This window comes from Dinoponera quadriceps, unplaced genomic scaffold (assembly GCF_001313825.1).
Source record: "Dinoponera quadriceps isolate SergipeBrazil2010 unplaced genomic scaffold, ASM131382v1 scaffold120, whole genome shotgun sequence".
NCBI lineage: Eukaryota > Metazoa > Arthropoda > Insecta > Hymenoptera > Formicidae > Dinoponera > Dinoponera quadriceps.
Window position 1 is genome coordinate 2,999,525 of NW_014554309.1, and position 22,569 is coordinate 3,022,093.

Consider the following 22,569-nt stretch of genomic DNA (forward strand, 5'->3'; position numbering starts at 1 on the left):
TTTTTTTTTTTCGATCGTTAGGCATCGCTAGATTCCACACGCTCTCATACGATAGCACTGATTTCGCAATGCCCCGCGCGATGCGACTCATTCGCTACTCCGAGGAAATGCGAAAGGTCAACGATGCTTTGCGGCAAATATCTTGAATATTCATATCGAATGTCTAGTATATCCGGAACCTTTTTCTCGCGGAATATTTTTCCGAGAGAATCAATTCTCCAAGCAGAAAATTTCAAGTTGCAGAAGCTCGTCGATGCTGCGTGTCAATTTGATTCGCTGCATGTCAAAAGTCACATGCTAAATCACCAAATTTCGCAACGTTTGATATGTTCCGCGTATCTCGATGTCCAGCAAGCGTAAGAAGTAACCGGGATCGATTTTGGGCAGTTTATTTAATCAAGGGGGCAGGGAGGCCAGGAGAAGTTGCTTCGTTCGACCGGATTAAACAAGGGCGGTTTTAATGGGCGGCTAACGAAACGCGTGTTGTTTCCCTTCATTGGTTTAAGCGTCGGGCGACATACAAGCGAAGCACCGTTAATCCACGAGTGACGTTTACTCTCGAGGATGACGGAGTCGCGAAAGCCCAGGACGCTCGAATATCAGACCCGCCAGACGTTTAAAGCTTTTGTCCGTAAACATTTCGGCCGATATACAGAACTCGGATCACCTCAGCTTCGCTACACACACAGGATATATCGGTCGCCCGGTCATAATTCACGTCTAAGACCATTCGAGCTAAAATAGCCGAAGCCAGCTGGCACTCTGGAAGATAACGTTCGATGGTCTTGAACCTCCTCGGCGCGGTGCCGCCGGTGCCGCTGCTGCTCGTGATTTTACACCACGTTTGATCCGTGTTATCCCAATCGTCGCTTTTAATGGACTCTAGAAGAAGCGGTAAAACGTACAGCTTTTGCAGCCGCTCGTACGCGGCTTCGCGCTGGCAAACGCGCTATGGAAGGTTTCGGACGACAATAAAGCAGCCTGTGTCTAAATTTCTCCGTACTATTATTCCTTATTGTCTGTTGTCATCAATAGATAGTAATTTCGAGATCCAATTACCAGTTGCAATTATCTTCTTACTTTCTTCTCCGTTGTTACTGACGGATGGTAAAGTGTTTTTTGCGGCGAACTACGATACGAATCGTACTTCTCGAAATCGTCGGGAGAAAGAACTGTCTTTCATCGTTCCTTCGTAATCTCGGAGTTTCATAGGTCAGAATCATTGGGTTCATCGTTGTACTGCCGTAGCGCGTATCGAGATGAATTCAATGACTTGTCGCTCGAGGACATTCAAGGCCAGACAAGGTCACTTGGGAACATTTGATCATATCGAGTGAGTCAACGAAAGTGCTCAAATGGGTGGCCTTGAGTACAAATATGTAACCTGTCACGATCTCCGAAGAATCTCCCTATCCGAGTCAGCGTGGCAGAAAGATAATGTCACAAGAATATCTCGCCTCCCTCTACGCGCGATTTCCCAATTTGATGGGTACTGCAAACATAGATGAAAGTTAATTCACCCGCATAACTCACGAACAATTATTTCTACATATGCGTTACAATGTTTTTTTCTTTTTACCGTTACATTATATTCGCTCGTGAGATTCATGATAATCCCGCATAAAAGAATCCTTAACCACGATTATTATCTGCAATTTGTTTCTTTAGCGCCGTGTCTTCAATTGAGATAATTATTAGATCTGTGCTTAGCTGAACTAGTTTGCACTTTCTGCCGTTAAGGTGATACAAGTATGTAACTCGACGATGAGAGAAAAGGTACGAAGTTAAGCATTAGCACAGTACTGGTTCAGCTAAAAAGAACAGGCCTATTGACATTAACACACTTTTGAATTTACTCGCGCACCAATCGATCGGGCAATCGACGGTTGCGCAATCTCCGCAATATCTAATCGAGCGCATTCAGTAATAACACGCTAACATGAGACTTTTTTTTCTCTCCTTACGTCGCCGTCAGTTCAGGGTAAACCGCATCTTTCACGGTATCCCAAACTTACTATTGACGTTGCGATAGACCGACGTAAGTGAGATATAATTTCGCCGCACGACTCGCTTGACACGTTCGTTACTCGGGCAGTTTTATTAGCGCGATTCACTGAAATCGCGTCGGTCCGTTATATGCAGCGAAGTTACAGCTTATTTGCTTAATCGCCACGTGTTTCTCAAGCGAATTTCAGTTAGCCGGTTGGCCGGCGGCAATTTTTCCGAGTTTCGGAAATTTTGTGCAACTATTCGGCGCGAGAGGATGTATGCACGTATGTATATTTGGTGGAGAGATATCGTCCCGATCGAGACGAGAGTCGTCTCGGTGCCTCGACCGGATGGTTTACGTCTCGGAGTCTCTGTCGTGGCCTCGCGTTTCGATACAGTAATTAAACGGCGACAACAGAGCGAGATTGTAGATATTCTTTCTTTCGCGAACAGTGTCCGCCTTGTGGTGAGAGCAAGGCAGAACGCCTTCCTCTCGATGTCACTCGGCGCAGTCGGGGGACGGAGTCGCGAGTTCGACTGTAAATGTTTATGCGAGAGAAATGCCCCGACGATAATGAGAGCCGCTCTTTTATGTGGGGAAACAATGTCAACCCAGACGATACGTTTACGATGCGAATGCTTAACGACACGTGACGCGCAGACTGTTTGGCGCGCATTTGCGGCTGATTCGCCGAATGGAATGCCGTTCCATTAAGGAATATTATCTATTAACAACGATATGCCTATGTGTCATCTCACGACTCGACACTAGAATCGTTTTTAGCGGAACTATTGCCCCAAGGGAACCTTCCATCTGCTGCAGACGTGTGTGTTAATGACGCGCTTAACTCGACAATTAAATTTCTCTCCGAGGATATTTTTCTGGAAGATATTAGCATCCGCAATCTACAACAAATATTGTACTGTCAGTCGCATGAAGGTTGCAACACTTTTTTTTTAAGTTTCGGAATGTATTTCGTATCCAATAAGAGAATTCGTTTTTTTTTTAGTAATTCTCAAGAGATACATTTTCCTATCGGATACAAGATGCATTGCGAGATTCACCGAAAAAAAGAAATGTTGCAACCGTCTTGTGACTGGCCATACTAGCTTGTCCGGCTAGAATATACTTGTTTTACTTGTATTACTTGAGACATTTAAAAGTAGCGCAAGGAACTGTTTTTGTAGACATACAGTAAATTTGTACACCTTAAAAATATTGTAACAAAAAAAATGTTGTTCCACGTACAGATGAAAAAGACGTTCATGGCAATATAGTTGCTTATACATCGGCGTTAGACTCTTGCTTTGTAGCTGACTTTTATTTGCATTTTGATCGCATATCATAAGAGTCATAGATTTATTTATTCATTTTTACACCGTAAGGTTGAAAAGATATCCATTTACATTAATTGTCAACGTAGCAGAGGAAGATATTGGTCGCGAGAATATCCCGCTTTCTATTTCTCGTACTTGCGGTGGAGTCATACAGAAAGACGGCAGTTAAAGTTAATCCTTTGTAATTTTGTCGGGACATCGGACGACCCCCGAGACAATCCTTGGGTATCGTCGTTGCATCTGGTTCATACATCACAAGAATCATTTTGTAGCGACAAGTATATTCCGGGCAATCGGACGATTTAACTGTATTCTTTTTCCCCGCGACATAGTCACAAAGATATGATTATGTATGTGCCAACGTGCAACATAACATTCGCGAGTAATGCCACGTTGTTGATGTCATATCGATACTTGACAGTCGAGGCTGATATTTACGACGGAGCTGTTATCGTTTCTGATTTCAGGCAACGATCAAGAAAATTGTTGGTGTGCCCTCTATTATTAATCAGAGATGTAGGAAAATGGTTGAATGTCATTCTGAGAAAAGCGAGATTGGCGTCGTTAACATTAACGTACGATTCGCCAGACGTTCGGAGGATCACTCTTTTTGCCGTTAGCTTTTCCAAGTAGATTCTTACAAGATTTCCGTTCCGCCAAAGGGGAAACAGTAGCTCGCGTTGTACACGTGTCATCGTCTTAACGACTCGATTTTACGACCGACCGATTTTCATTTCACTTGCTACAGAGCTCTTTCGTTTTCCGATCTCCGTTTTTCGAGATCTCGAAAGCTCGATATTTCGCGTTGCATGTCTCCCTCTCTCTCTCTTTTTTTTTTTTCTTTCACACACACACGCGTGCATTTCTGTTCAGCTATCCATGCTCAATGTCAACAAAAATTTTTAGTCCAGCCTTTGTTCTTGCCGCCTTCCAATTCACTTAGAAACTGGAAATATGGTGGATATCTATAGTTACTACGTTGTTTTCTCAAAAGCGTTTCCTCTCGAACGTACGTACAAGCAGAAACAGTTATTGTTACTGTCGCACGGGAGTACCTTTCGCGAGTTTCAGTAAAGGCGCGAGGCGAACCTGTTGTTCCCTCGAAAGGGTTGGCGCCGTCTGGCACGTTTCCACGATATTTTCAGAAATATCACGGCTAAATCCCAAGCCTGCGGAGTCGAAATGGATAATTACTATTGGTTCCTCGCTGTTCCGTGATAAACAATCGCACAACGTGCCGAAAACCCAAACACCGCGCCGATGTATCGAATTAGTTACATATCCCGTCGCTAAACATCCTTTTCGCGTATATCCTATTATTGACGTAACCAGGCCGCGCGTTCTATTATAGATTGCTGCTATACGCGGATCTACGTCCTCTGGATATTGTAAAAATGCCTCGACGTTCGCACCTCTGAATTTCTTAGGATGGAGTCCATAGAGATATAAGAATAGAGGGAACAAGCCTGTAAGTGGAAGTCATAGAGGCAAAGAGAGAGATGGATGCCGAGTGTCCTATCTGTCTCTTTCTAGTCACGCGCTGGGATTGGCTGCCGCGCCAACGACGATATAGCTATACATTTTTCTCCATCCAATTCAAAGAAACTGTCATTGTTAAAATGATCACTGCAAATATATGCTGTTTTCACTTCAAAATACAAAGGTAGTTAAAGTATATTCAACCATTTACGCCTTATATCTACATCCTTCGGTAGTCTACAACATTTACATATTTTTTTTAATGTAGGAAAAAATAACATATAATTATTTGAGGTTACGTATTTGTACTTTCTTACGAGTGAAAACTGCGGTTACATCCAGGATAAGACTCCGCCTTGCATTTCAAACAATGCCTCATTTTTAAACAAATCGCGTCCAATTATTATTTTGTTAACGTTCGAATATTTAACGAATTTTAATTCTACACACATGTGCACGCATATTTACAAAACGAAATTTTAGTCTGCTTTCTCCCCTCCTGACGTCGCGTGGTCGTCTTGGCGGCTCATTGTAACAACCAATCACAGCGCTCAACTAGAAAGAGACAGATAGGACACTCGGCATCCATCTCTCTCTTTACCTCTATCACTTCCACTTACAGGTAGCATATATCCCTTGTTCTCTCTATTCTTATATCTCTATGGTGGAGTCCCATTCGAAACAAATGAAAAGCGACAATATTTTCGCTCGAAGCGCTAGTGAAAATATTGCCACTCGAAATCGCTGGAGTGAATATGTTCCTATGCAAAATCAATAGAGTACAATCGACGTCATGTATATTATATCATTCCTTAGACGGAGACTTACACGATTTTCAGCCTTACGCGTAACGCATGTTGAAAGTCGCAAAAATAACTTTAATCATAATAGTAGAGTTACAATGACTCTAATTGTAATAGTTTCAATCTTATATGTATACGTGAAAGGCGAAGAATTGTATAATAGTAAAAGTTTCAATCTACGAAATGATACAGCATAACGCCGTCACTTTTCCATTTCGAGCAAAAACAACCATTCAGAGTGAAGAATTCGCTGTAAATGAGCGAACAATCACTCGATTTCGAGTGACCCGATCATTCTGTTTCTCGAGTGAGATTTTGCCGCAAGAAATTTAAAGAGACGGCGACACACACACCTACACACACACACACACACACACACACACACATATGCTCGTGACATGTATCGCTCTCATATCGATGAATCGTCGCACGATCAACGAAGATGTAACGTAGAAAGCCAAAGGAACTTGGCATTAAAATACGTTAATAGATTCAACTGTAAGCACTTATCCATGATTGATAGTCGTTGACGGATCGTTTATTATCGGCGTGGATGGCGGGTGCAACAAAGATCGCGAACCCCTGTGTAAAAACGGCTTTCCGCTTTACGGTTTAGCCGGTTGATGATAGAGATCGTTAAAACGTGCCGGCTCGGCGATAGCACTTCGTCATTGCCAACGAGAACACGTTGACGCGCTTTCACAATCTTTGTCCCCGTCGTGGTATTTTGAGTACCTTATATTGCGACCGTAAATCGTGCTATGATATCTATAAAAAAATGGCCAGAGGAACGTATTGCGTTTTCAGCGAGTCGCATATACTTATTATGTAAGTTATCGTGAAGGATGAGATTGCGATATCGCAATGCATCAATCGGAATAGCCTCTAAATGCTTTTTATTCCTCCTTGGTATCGAAGAAAACTAGCATGTAAATAAACGAAGGTCTCTTAAACTGTGTATTAAGCGCCGTGTCTAACACATTGCCTTACATGTGATTTTGTTATAAATAATTGTGCGTCGCGTATCAAGCTCTCAAATTTGCTGTTTCGTACGTACAACTATAAAATATTATCGGACTCGTTCTTTCGACCGTTCGCGGCTCACACTTCTCGTTGATTGTCTTGCGCTAAAACCTGATTTTCGCGGTTTCGATGAAAAATCCATGGGATCCGCGTAAAATTTATTACTGAAAATGTCGCAACAATTGGTGGAGATAAATAAAGTAGCGATCGCGCAATCGAAATATTTCAATTTTCCAGAGAAGAATATTCTCTTTTACGATGTAGGTTCGTCTCACAAATCCTCTCTTCTACCTGCGAGTATCCGCGTACCATTCTAGAATTGTGCAACGTTGAACATGCATATTCTCAGCCGCGGTCGCCCACGTGTTCACATTTTGTAACTAGGCTTAATCTCCTCTGGCACGACACGGTATCCCTTTGTTCCGTAATCTTTTATGGTGTTACCCGTGGCCGTATAGCGTTGAAATGTCTTTCCTTCGTTTTATTTCCTTTCGTAAATAACTCGCCTGGGAATGTATTCCTACAGGAATGTGGAGAAGAAAATGGAAAGGGAGATAAAAACGTGATGATTAACAAAACATTAAATATATATACCGATACACCATGTATTTTCATCGAAACAGTTTATATATATATATANATTTAAATCATATTTTATTGTATTATTTTTTATTGTTAATATGTAATCTAAAATTACGCATGTAATTCGAAATGACAGTCGGCTTTAATTCTCAACTCCTTTATGATGTAGGTTCGTACAATTCTCAACGAACGGTAGATTGCTTTACTACTCGAGTTGCAACGTTTAGATTTTTTTTCATAGAAACCATAGCCAATACAAACCGCGGTGTGTGTACATTTGTGTCGTGACACCTAGCCGTAAGATGTTCCGCGGTTATCTCTCGACTCGGGATTCGGAACCGACATTCGATACTCGTCTCGCGAAAACTGTCGTGCGTAATTATAGAACCGTGCGTGCGCTATGTGTTCCTCTCCAGACGTGGCGCACCACTGTGGCCATTGCGTTGTAGGTAAGCCCGATATAATTAGGCGCGAGAAGCGATGGTCGCTGTTCCGCGAACAATCTCCCCAAGGTCTCTCGCTCGTCGTACTTTGCACGAGCGTTCCTGCGTTAAATCTAGATTAATGAATACCGACACCCCCTCTCTGATCGTGGCGCGGGGCTCGATACGTGATCGCGTAAAAGAACTGTCGGAGCCAGGCTGGATTGCATCGGCGGCTCGCCAGAGAAATCGTAGAACGTGCCTACTTGATCGTTACGCGTGCACAGTTGTTCAGTTTATACCGGTCGATCAGCTCGTTTAGCCGGCAGGTAATTAGCGGCACGTAAAGTGGCGTCCTGTCCTTCTTCAGCGAGTTATGTTAATATTGTTATCTGAAGAAATCGTTACTTGAGAAATCCACTTCGTATTGTCCGACTCCGAGCGTCCTCGATTCGTTGAAACGCTTGTCTTGTCGTACGTATGTTAATTCGAGAAATTGCAGAAAACACGTTGCTTTGAGATCTTGTTAAAGTATACCTTCTTTAATTGATCTATGCGAACACGGAACCTGGTTCGTGAGAAATTCGTTTTTTTTTTATACAGAAAATGTTCTTCTATATTAAATTGTTCCTTTTTTTTAAAATTTTTTAATGTTTTCGTTCCTTCGTTAATTTTCTCATTATTTCATCTGGATTATCTTGTTTATTACAGTACTCTCTGAGGAAACGCAAGACACGAAGAGGTACAACGACACTTCGATCGATGTGTTGCCGCCCGTTAAGGACAATCTGGAGTACGTGAAGCCCTTGAAAATTAGCCAAAATCAATACGAAGATCCGCGTAAGTGTCACATTTGTCGCGACGTGTCTGTTTTTATCCGCGCGTCACTTTGTATCTCCTCCCCTTTTTTCCTTTCCGGCCCGGTCTGAAATATCTACACGTAATTAATGATCCGTGCTGCTTGAAAGGGAACTCTCTTGTTCACAGCCGAGGAGTTTTCCACGGCGGAGAGACATCACAGCGGTCACTTCCGGCATACGTCGGCCGAAGTATGGGACCCGCATCCGCAGTACGAATTTACTGCCTTCGGCAAGCGATTTCGCTTGCGATTAGCGCACGACGCCAGTTTCGTGTCTCCCGACATAAAAGTAAGGATCTACGATGATCGACGACGTTGTATCGATGTGATGTATCGTTCGTTGCATCCCCAGTTCGATGGGGTATGTAATCCGAGTTAGACGGCCGTCCTGTGGATATCTATGTGAAAGAGTGGGGGCAGGATGCGCGTCAAAGCGAAATGAGCTGAGATCGCGTGATCTTGGCAAGTCATTTCGCTACTTAATTGACGACGCTAATTAGCTTTTGCATTATGACGACGCAGGTGACGCATATGAGCGAGAACACGACCAGGAGGGAGCACGCGGGTCACCACTTGGGTTGCTTCTACAGCGGTTCGGTCGATGGAGATCCAAGTTCAGCGGTCAGTGTCAGCCTTTGTCACGGAATGGTGAGTCAGAGATATTAAGCTTTAGAAAACGTCGCCTCGTGATTCTTTATTCGCGTGGCGCGGCGCAGTTAATCCCGATCGATTCCAAGGATGATAAATCTGCCCGAGCCTGTGTTCCATTGTGGCGCGAGTAATCGATTAACATAAAGTTCCCGCTCGTCTAAGCGGCTAAATATAATATTGTATGTTATATTTCCTACCGGCCGATATAAACATATACTTTGGACTGTTGTTACGTCGATATCGGTTATTATTGTTATCGGTGTCACAGATATGTTGGATCCTCGGTATTGCGTGCGACATTTTTGTAAGACGCAGATAGCGTCGCTGTGAAAGCTATCGGGAAATGAGTTAATTTGAAATTTTTATTTGAATTTACAACATATATTATTATTTTTTTCAATTATTTTGAAATTAACGAGAGAGAAAGACAGAGAGAGAGAGAGAAAGAGAGAGAGAGAGAGAGATGTTTCTTTACGTGTATTCGGCTTGCGATATTTATTATAATAATTAAAATGACAGGCATGTGCGCATATCTCTCTCTCTCTCTCTCTCTCTCTTGTTCATTGGCCGCGTCCGGCTTTTCTCCAGGCAGCACCGAAAAATCAAGAATGCAGACACAGGCTGGTCTCTCTTCGGTGAACTGCGAGAATAAAATTCGAAACGTCTCTTGAATCACACCGGTCGTAAATATCATGGCCGGTACTGCGTAGTTGCATTGCGATTCACGGAATTCCATGGGTATTTACGATCCGCCGTGGTGCTACGATTGTGCGTTCGCACATCGCCCGCGTGGAAAGCTGAAAGGCAGCGATATTAAAAAAAAAAAAGAAAGAAAAGTGTCGTCCGTTCTCCGCGACCTTTTCATCCAGGCGCGCGTACGTAAAGTAACTTTACGCTGTCGTAAAATCGGAAGCAGCCGTCGAAACGCTTATTGTTCCTTGACGCGAAAATAGAACGCGCGGGGCGGCTCTTTCCTCTGATTATTCGTCATTTTTCCCGCCATGAGACGGAAGGACGCGCGTAAAAACCGCGATCGCGTACTCGTAAAAGACACCGCGTTTTATTCGGCACGACTCCGGCAATGTGTCCGAGAACGTTTCTCGCGCAGAGCGGACTCGAGGGGATTTTTCCAGTCGCGCTTTCTTCCACGCGACACCTCAGTCGGATGAGATTTCCGTCGCTCAATGAGGCCGAATAAAAAATAAGAAAAAAAATGAACCGGAGTAACGCGCGACTGGTGCGAATGTGACGGACCGAGACGCCTGTTTCACGGTACGCGGGGATGTCTGAAAATAGTTGCCCGCAAAAAATAGGTTCAAGGTTCGCAGCGTGGCCCTCCGTCTCCGTAGTGAGCAACCGCCGGCCGTCTCGTGCTGCGTGCACGCCGTGAAACCGCGTACACGCGCTTTACGTGATTTGTGGCATCGCCGCGCACGATCGATTGTGAATCGCCGCGTCTCGCGAATCCGTTCGCGAAAGCTACTCGATTCTGAAAAGAAAGCGACAGAAAGAGAAAGAGGGGGGAGGAGGGAGAAACACGACGGCTCGACCGTACATGAGAAACACCTTTTGCGAATCGTCTTCGCGGGCTCCGTTCAGCGAGGTAACCGCCGCGGTCATCCGCGCCAGCCTCGGGACGCGCTCCATGGGAAACGGCGGCGCGCCAGGCGATTGGATTTTATATCAAGAGGTGTTAGAGAGAGCGAGAATTATTTGCGACGCTCTAAAGCGAATTTATTGCACGGACGGCTCGTATATCACGTCTCTTCTCTCGCTGGACACCCGGTAGACGCGTTCGCCGCCCCAGTGTTCCCCTCGCCGGTCGGGATCCCGCTTTGCGAAATGTCGCGGAAGCATCGAGACGAATGGTTTATCGGGGAAAATAAAAAGGCTCTTTTTGCGTGCCCACACACACGCGTACATGCGTGCGAGCGCGCTCAATCACGCGGGAGGGATTTTACCTAAGGTCCGTTGGTCAAGATCTTCCTTTTTCGACGGAGACCGGCAGAGGCGAGCGCTCCTTCGCGAGCAAGTTCCACGGAAAAGGCAACGAGCTGGCGAGAATGGACTAGAATTTATTTTTCGCTTGTTTCATACTTGTTCTACGCGTGCGATTTGGGTCATGCTTTAATTTAGCCGCGGCAAGGTTAGAGCAGTCAATCGGCCGTCTGTTCAGTAGCCGTAGAAATAGGAAGAAGCGAGCCCGCGGAGTCAAGCCTTGATGTTTCTACTCTCGATAGCGCGTCGAGCCACTCGACCTAATTACTCGACCCTGCGCGAGACACAGCGAATCTCGGCCGCTATCTCGCGCGTCCGGATACGTCACTTGGTGGCTGAGCTCTCCCTCCCTCCGTTTATTATTATTTTCCGATATCTATCCCTCTTCTTTTTGTCGCCCCCATGCCTTTTCTCGATGTTGACCTTTTCGGCACGCTTCACGACGCACGGAATGGTTCCTTTAAAATTACACCGATCATCGCCGAGAGATGCGTGTCCCCGATCGTCACTTATGAGAGACCAAGGAAACGTGATTTCGATCAATCGAGATATACGTATATTGTCTCGATTTATCTTTTCTGTACTCTGCCGGAGCGCAAAACAACGCCGTCATGACGTCGTCAACGCGACGATGAGTGTCTCGAGCGACTTCCCGATTAGAATTTTACCCGTCTCTGCTGAAAGCATCCTGATCTCTGTCGGATGTGTTGCGGTTAATTTTCATCTTCTCTTTTAAATATCTCCTGATCGGCGGATTAAGCAAAACGGATATCTTAAGAGAGAGAGAGAGAGAGAGAGAGAGGGAGAGGGAGAAAGAGAGAGAAAAAGAGAGAGAGAAAAGAAGAATTATCTGACTGTGCACGATTTTAAACATTTGACTAGTCAAAAATATACATTTCGTGTATAATCCCGGTAAATTACGAGCTGGACAAGTAGGTGGAACTTCGCCACGGAATTCCCATCCGATGCGTAAACTAGCGTTGTCTAGAAGACGAGGAAAAAAGAGAACGAAAGTAAGGAAATACGGGATATCCTAGGCAGTGATTCACACTCCTCGGACCATTTCGTTGTGTATACACATCGCTTCGGCTGTTCGTACACACACGCGTTTATACACACACACACGTGCGCGCACGCTCACGCCAGATTTACTGTCTAGACATCAACTTTTTTACAGGCACGGATTGACGACTCGGAACGTTTCCAGGCAAAATTATTGCGGCGAAACAAGAACTTATACTTTCAGAATATCTTCTTTATTTGGCTCGATCTTAATTTAGAGATCATTCCTCCTCAACGAGACTATCTTGGGGCAAGCCATTGTTTATCGCGTCTTCTCAATTCTCCGAGTGTCGCACACATCTCCGCTTCGGATTAAAACTTCATTCGGAGTTGTCCTCCGTTTCGAGAATGGTTTTATATAGCTCGCGCAACAAAGAGCCACATATTCCTGGGCGATCGCGCAGATCGCGAGAGCGGCGTCGCGGCGCTGAAACTAACTCGAGACGCGTCTTCGGCCTTCGGCACTCGGGCCTTGTTGTCTCTTTATTCCGACCGGGCGTCATAAACTTTTCCGAAGAACGATTTCCGGCAACGGCGAACTGGATGTGCTGTTTTTCTCGGCACGCGCGGTGCAACGTGACGCGGCACATCGGGGAGAACGCTAAATCCGCGAGTTCGAGCCGGTACGACCAGTTTCAATTCGACCCGGCGACCTTGGCAGAAATGTGTAATATAATAGGCGGAATTAATTAGAAATATTTCGTCCGCGATGACATTTCGTGCGGCCACTTTAACAAGGATACCGATCGGACGTCTCGGGGAGAAAGAGAGAAATACAAGTCGGCGTACGTTGGGCTCGATTCGTTCCGCTCGTTTCCCTTTCCCGGTCGATTAGCGTGTTTAAAATAACGAGGCGGCGCACGGTGGGTCCTCTTTTCGCTGAAATCCTTGGAGAAAATTTCTCCTTCATCGAGCCTTCTGCTCGCTGTCCTGCCCGAGAGAGTCGCAGCGATGAAATTGATGAATACACCCGAATATATGTGTGCACGCAAAAAGGCAACGAGACTGATCGATCGAAACTGATCGATCTAACGAAATCCTCTCTCGCGTTATCTCTTTTTCGATTTCTTATTTTTTTTCTTTTCCTTTACACGGACTCCACATGAATCAGAAGTCCTCGAATTCACGTCACGGCGTTCAGACCGCGTTTCTGTATCGAATTACCGCGGGGCCCGTCGTCGTTGCCCCTCTTAAATGCAGGCCGCGCGCGCGAGTGTATGTTACAACCCACAGTCACCTTTTATTATGATGTATTATGTTCTGCGTATTAAGCGGAACCTAAATAAAGATAACTCTCGTTCGTGGGCCCGATGCTCCGGCCGTCTTTAATTTAACGGCCGGCTCTCTGCATGCGAAACGTGCGCGCACGGACGCCTTGCACACACTTTTCTCGGTAACATCGTTCGAAATGTTTTTTTTTTTCTCGGTATCATCGCGTCTCTTCTTTTCCCTCTCGGCGTTTTCCCCCCGTCACTCCGTCGAGAGAGCGTTGCAGCGTAAACCGCGGATTTACGGGAGCGCGCGAACCGAAATAACGACTAGCGAATTCTCAAACGAGCGCGCAGCCGCGAACGACACGCGGTCAGCATCACTTTTGCGCCCCTCCCGGCAGAGTTTGCGGGCCAACAAGTACACTTGTTCACGATACCACGGCCGTTTCCTCGTAACCGCGCCTTCAAAGTTAGCATCGTCGTCATTACGCCTATCGGCTCTCGACCACGCTCTCGACTCGGATTCTTCGGAACGGCGGATCCTCGGTGATTCCTTCCTCGCCGTTTGCCGATAAATTTCGAGCCGAGCAAGCCTCGTGTTTGAACGGACGGGATGCTGTTTGCGAATAATCCTGAATTATCTTCCCCGAAATGACGAATTTATACACCGTCGATACGGGGCTCCTCGCCATCGACTGGAAAATTTCGCGAACTAGCTCCGGCTCTTTTCGTCGGGGGAGAGACGAGCTTCTCCTCCTTCGGATGATTACCGCACGGCTGATATGCTGGTCGAACAGAGGCGGAACGGAAGGTGGGTGTTTGCAGAAGGTGGAGAAGGGCGAGGATGGGAAAGCGAGATAAAGGCGTATATAGAGGCGAGGGGAAGGAAAAAAGCGGATAGGGAAAAACGACGCGTTCCGAGCTCGCGAGAGAGTTCTCGGTATCCGTCAAGTCGTTCTTTGTGCCGCGGAATAGCCGCGCGCGCGGGGGAAGGTGCATGCCTGCGAGAATGCAAATCGCGAACGAATCGGACGAGCCGCGATGCGAGGTCCGATTGCTCGCAGCCGTGGCGCAAGTCGAGCCTCCTCGATTCTTCGCTATCCCGCCGAACCCGCTCGGCACCGACGAATTTCTCGGTTTGCGCGCCGAGTGAGCGCGTCTCACCGACGCGGCTGGCGGTAGACTTATGACTCGACGTTGAACGACAGATCCCAAGGCGCGTTGTGGGTTTACTCAAGCGTTTGCGGGTTTACCCAAGCGTTTGCGGGCTCGCTACCAAAAGGGTAAAACGAGAGGAACGTGCAGCAGGAGTGGATAAGGAAGAGGAAAACGTGGAACGGAGGGCAGTGGGTGGACGCGAGTCTCCGTGCTTATGTGTACGCGGGAAGGAAAACTCTTCACTCACATACACACACACACATACACAATCCACACATGGTACGAGGAAGTTAAGTAGCGAGAGAACATCACCTCGAATGTTTGCTTTTTAGCACCGGCACGTTGTTGATAAAATTTTAACCCGGCGAGAAACGGACGAGCTGAGATTTTACTGGCAAAAAGCTTGTCGTGTTTGTCGAGTAAAATCGAAGACAGAGTCACTTGATTCCGAGATATTAGCGATCTTTCTGAGTAAAATGCACAATGTCGACTTTTTTCTAGACACCTAACGAGATTTTCCTGTACATAGTTTTTAATAAGCCACGTTAATCCAACGCATCTCCCCAGCGCTGAAAATTAAATTCGAGGGATGATGATTTGAATGAAAGTTTTTAATATTCAAATTCGTGTCTTTCTACGAGTTGATGTTTAATAGATAAGGCGACGAACCTGTCGCACCGCAACTCCCGATAAAATAATGATTTAGTAATGCGTAGAAAGAGAGAGATGTAACTTAACGTAACTTACCTATATTAAAGAGCTGTTTTCGGGCTGTAAATATTTTAAGCAGATCATCGTCGGTATTCGCTCCCTTCGCGGCGCACGTGTACAAGTGTCGAGAATCTCCGCATTCCGAAAAAACAAATAAATGGGAGGGTCCATCTCCGTTAGAATGTTTAATCAGGGTGTTAACATATCGGTGTTAGCAGATAGGATAACAACGGACGGCGCTTTGTTTGTAAATAGCGTTCTTCTAATAGCATCTGTATACGTCGTCGTGACTGAAAATAAACGGGAATCGAATCGTCTGTTATTTCACGTAAACGCGTAACATGTAATATTCCGTCAATTATGTGAAACATCGCACTTATAAATAACTTCAACGTGATCCTGAATCCTTGTTCGGTGAAAGTTTACTCTGAATTGGCGATTTTCGACTTGCGCTTGGCAGGGCGGAAATAATCGATTGTTTTTCGAAAGACAGAAACGCTGCTAATGAAAACATGCATGAGAGGTGCAAAATCGATCGCGCATAAATCTTGTAAGTTGTTTCTAAAATAACTTTAACAGGCGGATCTCGTGAGCACTGTATCAGAGCATTATAATTATGGATTAATCGATAATATATATAATAATAAGTTATGAAACACGTAATCCAGCTCACCAAAAACAATATATAAGCAATACAAAAAATCACAGACACACCAAAACAAAAGCCGTCCACAAAACAATAATGAGATTTTTCATCTATTTATTTCGTCCTTTTTACGTGAAAATAAGTCTCTTTATCACAAAATATTGTTAACAATATAAGGGAAAACTATGCGCAAGAAAATAGGAGAACTAAAATATTATACAAGAGAGAGAGGAAAAAGACAAGTAAAAGCAGAAAAAGATAAAGATAAATTAAATAGACCCGTTCAAATGATTAATAATAACATTTCTTAGTGTGGGCAGTGACATATCGAAAATGATGAGTGATGGGAAAGTTATAAAGAATCTAAACGAAAGAAGGAAAGCAAACAAACACACTATTTGAAAACAATGAAGAACAGTTTTATAAAAATATCGTCTCTAAGAGGAAGCTTAACATCACAGCAAATAATAATAGTAGCAATAGTAATATATAATATATATATAAAATGTAAAACCCTCTCGCGGGGAGGTAATTTTCGCTCGTGTAAAATCAAATCCGTCATCAAAACACAGGTTCTTTCTTACATCTAATATACGCAACTTTTTACGATATATAACACAGAATCGATTACGAAAGCGATAGTCACATAGGTGTATGTAGACACGCGTCTAACAGGCAGAACGGTGTGAACAACTTTTAGGTTCGATCCATCGTAAATTAGAAGGCAACGAACCGTGCGGTGTTCGCCCGCGGTACATCGAAATTACGTGGAGCGCGCGAGTCGCGTTAAAGCCCTTATCACACCGTATATTGCGGATGGGATTCGGATTGCGAATCATGTACCAGCCTGGTCGGATTGAAATAGCTGAAGATATCCGTCGGATAATTGACGATTCGCAGCTCGCAATTCGAACCCAATCCGCGTCCGCAACGCGGTGTAATGCAACACGAGCTTAAGGCGGCGTTGATAATCGGTAAGTATCCCTGTATTGCTTGAGCCAGTTTCACCGTAACTCCCGTAACGAAGCGTGGTGTGTCATTAGAGCAGTCGACAGGTGATCCGTGATCCCGACGACAGCTTGAATTTCCCGTAATTAGGGACGCTAATTAATAAGATCGACTTTCCCCTCGGCCGGACCGATTACCACCCCTCTGCTCACCCCGTCTCGTGACCGTCGTGCTGTGACCGTCTTCGTCAAAGACGAGCTCAATTATGAGCCTCCCGAGGTGAATCGTTATTAATCCTTCGACATTCCCGTCGGGCAAAGAGAGAAATAGCGACGTCGCAGATGTGCATTTACTTTCGACTTTTTTTTTTTGGCGCGCCACCGGAGCGCGTACAGGCGAATGCACAGGATGTCCAGGATGATCAGCTGTACTTTCCTTCAACTCGTGGATTCTCACAGTTTCGGATTAATTTTACCCGGTGTAACATTATTTGTTTTCTTTTGTATTTTTCAATACTACTAGACCAGCACAGACCCGCGCTACGCGCGCGTTATTTATCTTGGTGCTATTATGCGGAAAAAATCTCAGTTCGTTTAACTAAATTAGCGGCAAAATTAGGCTGAAATTTGTTGACGAGAAAATGACATATCTTTGTCGAAGTGAACAACGATTCACAGTCGGAATCGACGTTTCGGTGCATTCGGGATTTTTGAGACAGCATATTTTTTTAGAGAGGGAATTATCGATTGATTTGTCGTTCGACACACAGCGTATGTCGCGTTCGTTTGCAGGTTTTAGTTTCTGACGCGCGATATCTCGAGTGGCGAGGGAGTCGCTCCTCTCTGGAAGATTTGCATTGTGTTTCGGCATTAACGAATTCCCCATTGATTCGTCTATACTCGTGCACATCCGTGGCGGCCGCGTCTTTCCCCCGGATTTGCCCGCGGAATGTACGTAGGCGGATTATATTTAGCGGGAGCGTACTCTCTTGGCTGCTCCTGCCGCATAATATGCTCGGATCGAGGAAGTTCTCACATAGTGCAATGTCGGGGTACAACTGATCCCTAAATAGACCACGCTGGAAGTCGAAGATATTACTAGCGGGAACTATTCTCGTGCGGAAGAGTATCTCGCGAAACCAGTGAGTGTTCTCTTCATTGTAGATCGCTCTCGTGGTCAATTTGCAATCGATTTGTCTCTCGACGAGAGGCATCTGAAGCTTTTAATCGACAAGCGAAAGTACAAGATGCGCGTATTTGGTAGTTGTAGTATAAAATGCATTTTTTTTTTTAATCGGTTGAAATTCTTGCACTATATATATATATATATATATATTTGCTTATAACCTACTTTTACGGCTATTGTAAAATCGGCTTCAATCGACAGAATTGATAGAATTTTGATCGGGGACTCTGGAAGATGATTGATTTTGAAGGTCGAGTGAGCGCGATCATTGTAATGTATCGCGATTCGAATGTTGATTACAATTTTTTCAGACCGGTCACATGAAGACGTCGATGGGAAGCTACTTCATCAAACCCACGGAGCATTGGCGCGAGGATGACAAGGACTCCCTCGGGTCCTCGCTGCAGCACGCGATCTACCGTGTACCCGCGTCGGCGTCGTCCAGCTTCAAAGAAGACACCGCTTTCGATATCACCGAGGACGAAGTCAAGAATCGCAACTGCGGCGTGATAGGTGAGTCAACTTTCACTCGTGCATTTGTAACTAATTTCATTCGCGGCATTCTCACCGCGTAGGAAGGATCGGGGCACGACATTGCCGATTTCGTGTATGCGGACATATCGACCGTGCCGCTGCAAGTGAAACGCTAAACGATAAACTGAGACACGAGTCTGCATAAATAAGTCCAGGAGAAATATCTGGGCCAACGAGAGAGCCCCACGCGGGATGACGGTGCGACACTTCGGTTGGACGTTGTTATCCTTCCGCAGATATAACACTATTCGTGACTAATAAATCCTGCGTGGTTGGTCTCGTTGGCTCGACACTCCTCAGCGATCGAAGTCCCGAGAGCCTTAATATAATGAAGTAAATAATAAATTCTTCCGTGTTTGCGCGCGACCACACAGGCGCATGAACTCGACACACTGGCTTCGACGTGAAATGCGTGTTCATGTGCGCGCGCGCGCGCACACGAGCACTCGAAGAGAGGAGAGAAGGCATCGTGTCTTTTTTCATTCAGCGTATACCCGCACCGACCACCTCTACCGAAACAGGTTCAGGCATTTACGTTTTTCCTCGGGCGGATTCTGATGTACCATCGAGACAGCTTGGCGACGCGCGGTACTCTCTGCCTACAAAACGACGTCGTCGACGATACACTGTCCAAATATTCTCATCTCTTCGTGTATCGCTCCGGGTCGCGCGAGATGCGATCTTTTAAAAATAACGTCAACCTCGAGGTCCGTTCGCGCGGCGATACGATATCAATTGGGCGTTGATCAATTAATCACTATCAAAACCAGTGGCGGATAATTTTTTTCTCACGCGAAAGTAGCGAAAAAAGATTCTTCTCGCCTTTGCGTATGATACACGGAAAAAAACAGTTTTGCAGCGGAATTCTGCTTTGCTGGGGGGGGGGGNGGGGGGGGCAGATGACAACTCGGTTGTATGAACAAAAAGATTCCTGTGCATAAGAAGGAAAAAGGCTTCTCTGGATTTGGCATACGTGTTTGTCTGACTTGAGTTTATCTAACGTATAAACAACATAATTTAATATTAAATATCACTTTGTTAGAATGAAAATGTTGTAAAGTAAACCACTGAACCATATTATCTGATAGGAAGAACAGTATTATTTGGAGGAAATAATATTTAATTGGAAAAAAAAAATAATATTCAATGAAAGAAACATTTATGTTATTGTATTATATATATGTTGTTCCACTGAAACAAAAATAAAACTCTTTAATATTTTATCTAACATAGTATTACTTCTTTTAAACAATTTATTACTTGTGACAACTATTGTAACGTTGGGATGAAAATATAAAAGAAACATATTATTTGACGTAAAGAGATATTTATTGCTATTGATGATATTGATAATCAAAAATCCTATTTGCTCAATCAAACATTCATTTGTTTGCTCCATTCCAAAAGATAAGTTTGTTTAAATTAATTAAAGGAAACTTTATTAAATCCAGGAAGATCTTTTTCTCTGTGCAAGAAGTTCTTATTCGGTCAATCGTTCTCAGTTGTTTTAAAACGAAATGTTCGCACGAATGTTCTCAGTCACGGTAACAGAGATATCATTTCTCGCTCTCGAGTTTTCATCCGGTCCCCAGTTGCAGGAACTGAGATTTTTCTCCGTTTTTCTTTTTCTTCTTCTCCTCGAAGTGAAAAATATTGTTCATTCCTTCACCGGGAAAAATGCATCACTTTCCGTCCACGTTATCCTTGGAAGGAACGAATTTTTCTTATAATAAAATATAAAGAAACAGAAGACTTGCAAGACTCAGTGAGACGAAGAGTCCGAAATATCGAGACTGCGACTCCTTTGTTATCAGGATCTCGAGATATCGAGGCGAAGTAACGTAGCTATGCGACGAGGCGTGCCGGGAAATGCAGACAGACGGCACGCGCCGATTACGTGGTTCTCGTTAAGCCCGTGGAGCCTCTAGCGATCTCCGACGATCGATTCTCCGATATGCAAAAGTCATTGACTCGGTGCGATCGCGTCTCGGGCTAACGGGTACCCTGATTAACTTCCAAGTCGACTCGGGCCCTTCCTCTCTCTCTCTCTCTCTCTTTTTCTCTCTCCGGATCGCGAAAAAGAAGCGAATTATTACGCGGATACTCGATCACGGCGGATCGGCCGGCTTGAACGGACTTCGTGAAGTCACGCGACTCGAAAGTCCATTTATTCACTCGATCGTGGTCGCGACGCTTAGAAATATGAATGGTCCCCGCGGACTATTACGTGTAATTCCTGCTGTATCTCCTCTCCTCTTAGTAATTTTACTTTCACTTATATGTAACGTTTAATAAACGATGATTGCGATGCGGTAATGAGATAACGAGGATGTCGTCGACGATAGCGGGGCATGAGAAGCCGCCTTGCGATGCAGGATAATATGCACTCGATCATTTTTTTCACCTCACACCTCCGCAATGCAAATTACCAACGCGTTCTTTTCGCCGTAAGAGACGTAAGACATTCGATAATCGCTAGAAAGTTACGCGATGTGTACGGTATTTTCGATCGGGTGAAAGTGCATGTCGCTCGCAACACTCGTCTGGTATCTCTCTCTCTCTCTCTCTCTTTCACGCGCGCACGCGCGCAAGGGTTTCGCACAAAAAATGAAAATGGCTTGAGAAACCCACGGCTTTCTGTAACAATCGGTGTGACGGGGGAATTCCGCAACGTTTCCGTCTGACGTAAAATGTGCTCGAATCGAGTGCAACAACAGTGAGACGTGTAATAAAATGCGCGTGAAGTGTAACGTTTTATCCGCTAAGACAGGATATCAACGTTATAGATAATATTGATAGGCTATTTCTGGAAATATCTCGTGAAAGAAATCTATATTACGACTTGTTACATAATCGTGATCAGCGTTATGATGTCGACAGATTACGACTTGGACGACAGCCCTTCCCCGCTAACGGACGATAGTTCCGCTCGCAAGATTTACGTCGGGGAGCGTCCGCGGGAGCGCAGATCATTGACGCGGAGAACCGCGTCCCTGGGACGCTCCAAGGAGGAGGAGAAGGAATACGAGCGGAGTTTCACGGAGCAGGGCGAGTATCGGCGGGCTTTCTTCGAGGAGCAGGATCGCGACAACAGGTATCGACCGATGTATGATCGAGCGAAAAGAGGGAAAAGCTCGTTGAGCGAGTCGGTCGTATATTTAACCGCATAATAACTGCGTTCCTGACGTGCGTATTGTGAATTCTAGATACCGCAGTGCGCGTGAACACAGCTATCAGAACGGAGAGTACTCTCAGGACTCGGAGATGGAGACAGATCCTTTCGTAACGTGGAGACCACGGCGAGCATTGCCGCGCGAATACTTCATCGAGATCATGGTGGTGGCCGACAAGAAAATGGTGGATTATCACGGCAGCGGCCTGATCAGTTACATCTTGGTCCTGATGAGCACGGTGGGTACATACTCTCTTCGAGTATTTATAATGGGGGATGGGGGGGGGGAAGTCCCTACCTCGAACCCGAGTATTTTTTGTCAAACCACTCGACAATTATAAATTTGAATATTTTTGTTTTTCCCGCCCTCCTCTTCGTCACAAAGCATCTGCTCCTTTCCAATATCACGTAACACGTGGAATTACTTCCCTCTTTGCCGACGCATAAAATAAAAAAATAGCTTATAACCATATCGTGGGTAATAATTATTACACTACACGCTAAAATATTGTTTTAAGATATAAATAATTTTTAGGTACATAATATCAAATTAATGATTTTATAATTTTGTTTGGTAAAAGTTGCATTTTTAAAAAAATAAATATTTCAAAATTAACAGTTTGATTAACACAAAACTCTGTGTTAAAACTCAAAAATTGTCATCAAATGCTGCCAAATGTACAAACAAATGTCACGAGTACAAACGAAGTGGATAGTCACGCACATCCGTATTTATAAGTTATACCATTTAATGTGACGTTCCGTAGTCTTTACTCCCTCCCCCCCCCCCCCCCCCCC

At 44.9% G+C, this 22,569-nt stretch overlaps 1 protein-coding gene across 3 annotated transcripts in view; it reads left to right on the forward strand.

The window, feature by feature from the left end:
• Positions 1 to 22,569, forward strand: part of LOC106745972 (A disintegrin and metalloproteinase with thrombospondin motifs 9) — a 49,329-nt gene that overhangs the window by 9,351 nt on the left and 17,409 nt on the right. For 2 of the 3 annotated variants that reach the window (XM_014622054.1, XM_014622061.1), the window contains exons 3-8: positions 8,348 to 8,476; positions 8,624 to 8,784; positions 9,018 to 9,143; positions 18,377 to 18,578; positions 21,480 to 21,705; positions 21,806 to 22,010. In XM_014622054.1, coding sequence (XP_014477540.1) covers positions 8,348 to 8,476; positions 8,624 to 8,784; positions 9,018 to 9,143; positions 18,377 to 18,578; positions 21,480 to 21,705; positions 21,806 to 22,010 — 1,049 coding nt within the window. The remainder of the gene's footprint in view (positions 1 to 8,347; positions 8,477 to 8,623; positions 8,785 to 9,017; positions 9,144 to 18,376; positions 18,579 to 21,479; positions 21,706 to 21,805; positions 22,011 to 22,569) is intronic. The other variant, XM_014622066.1, reaches the window with a different exon arrangement.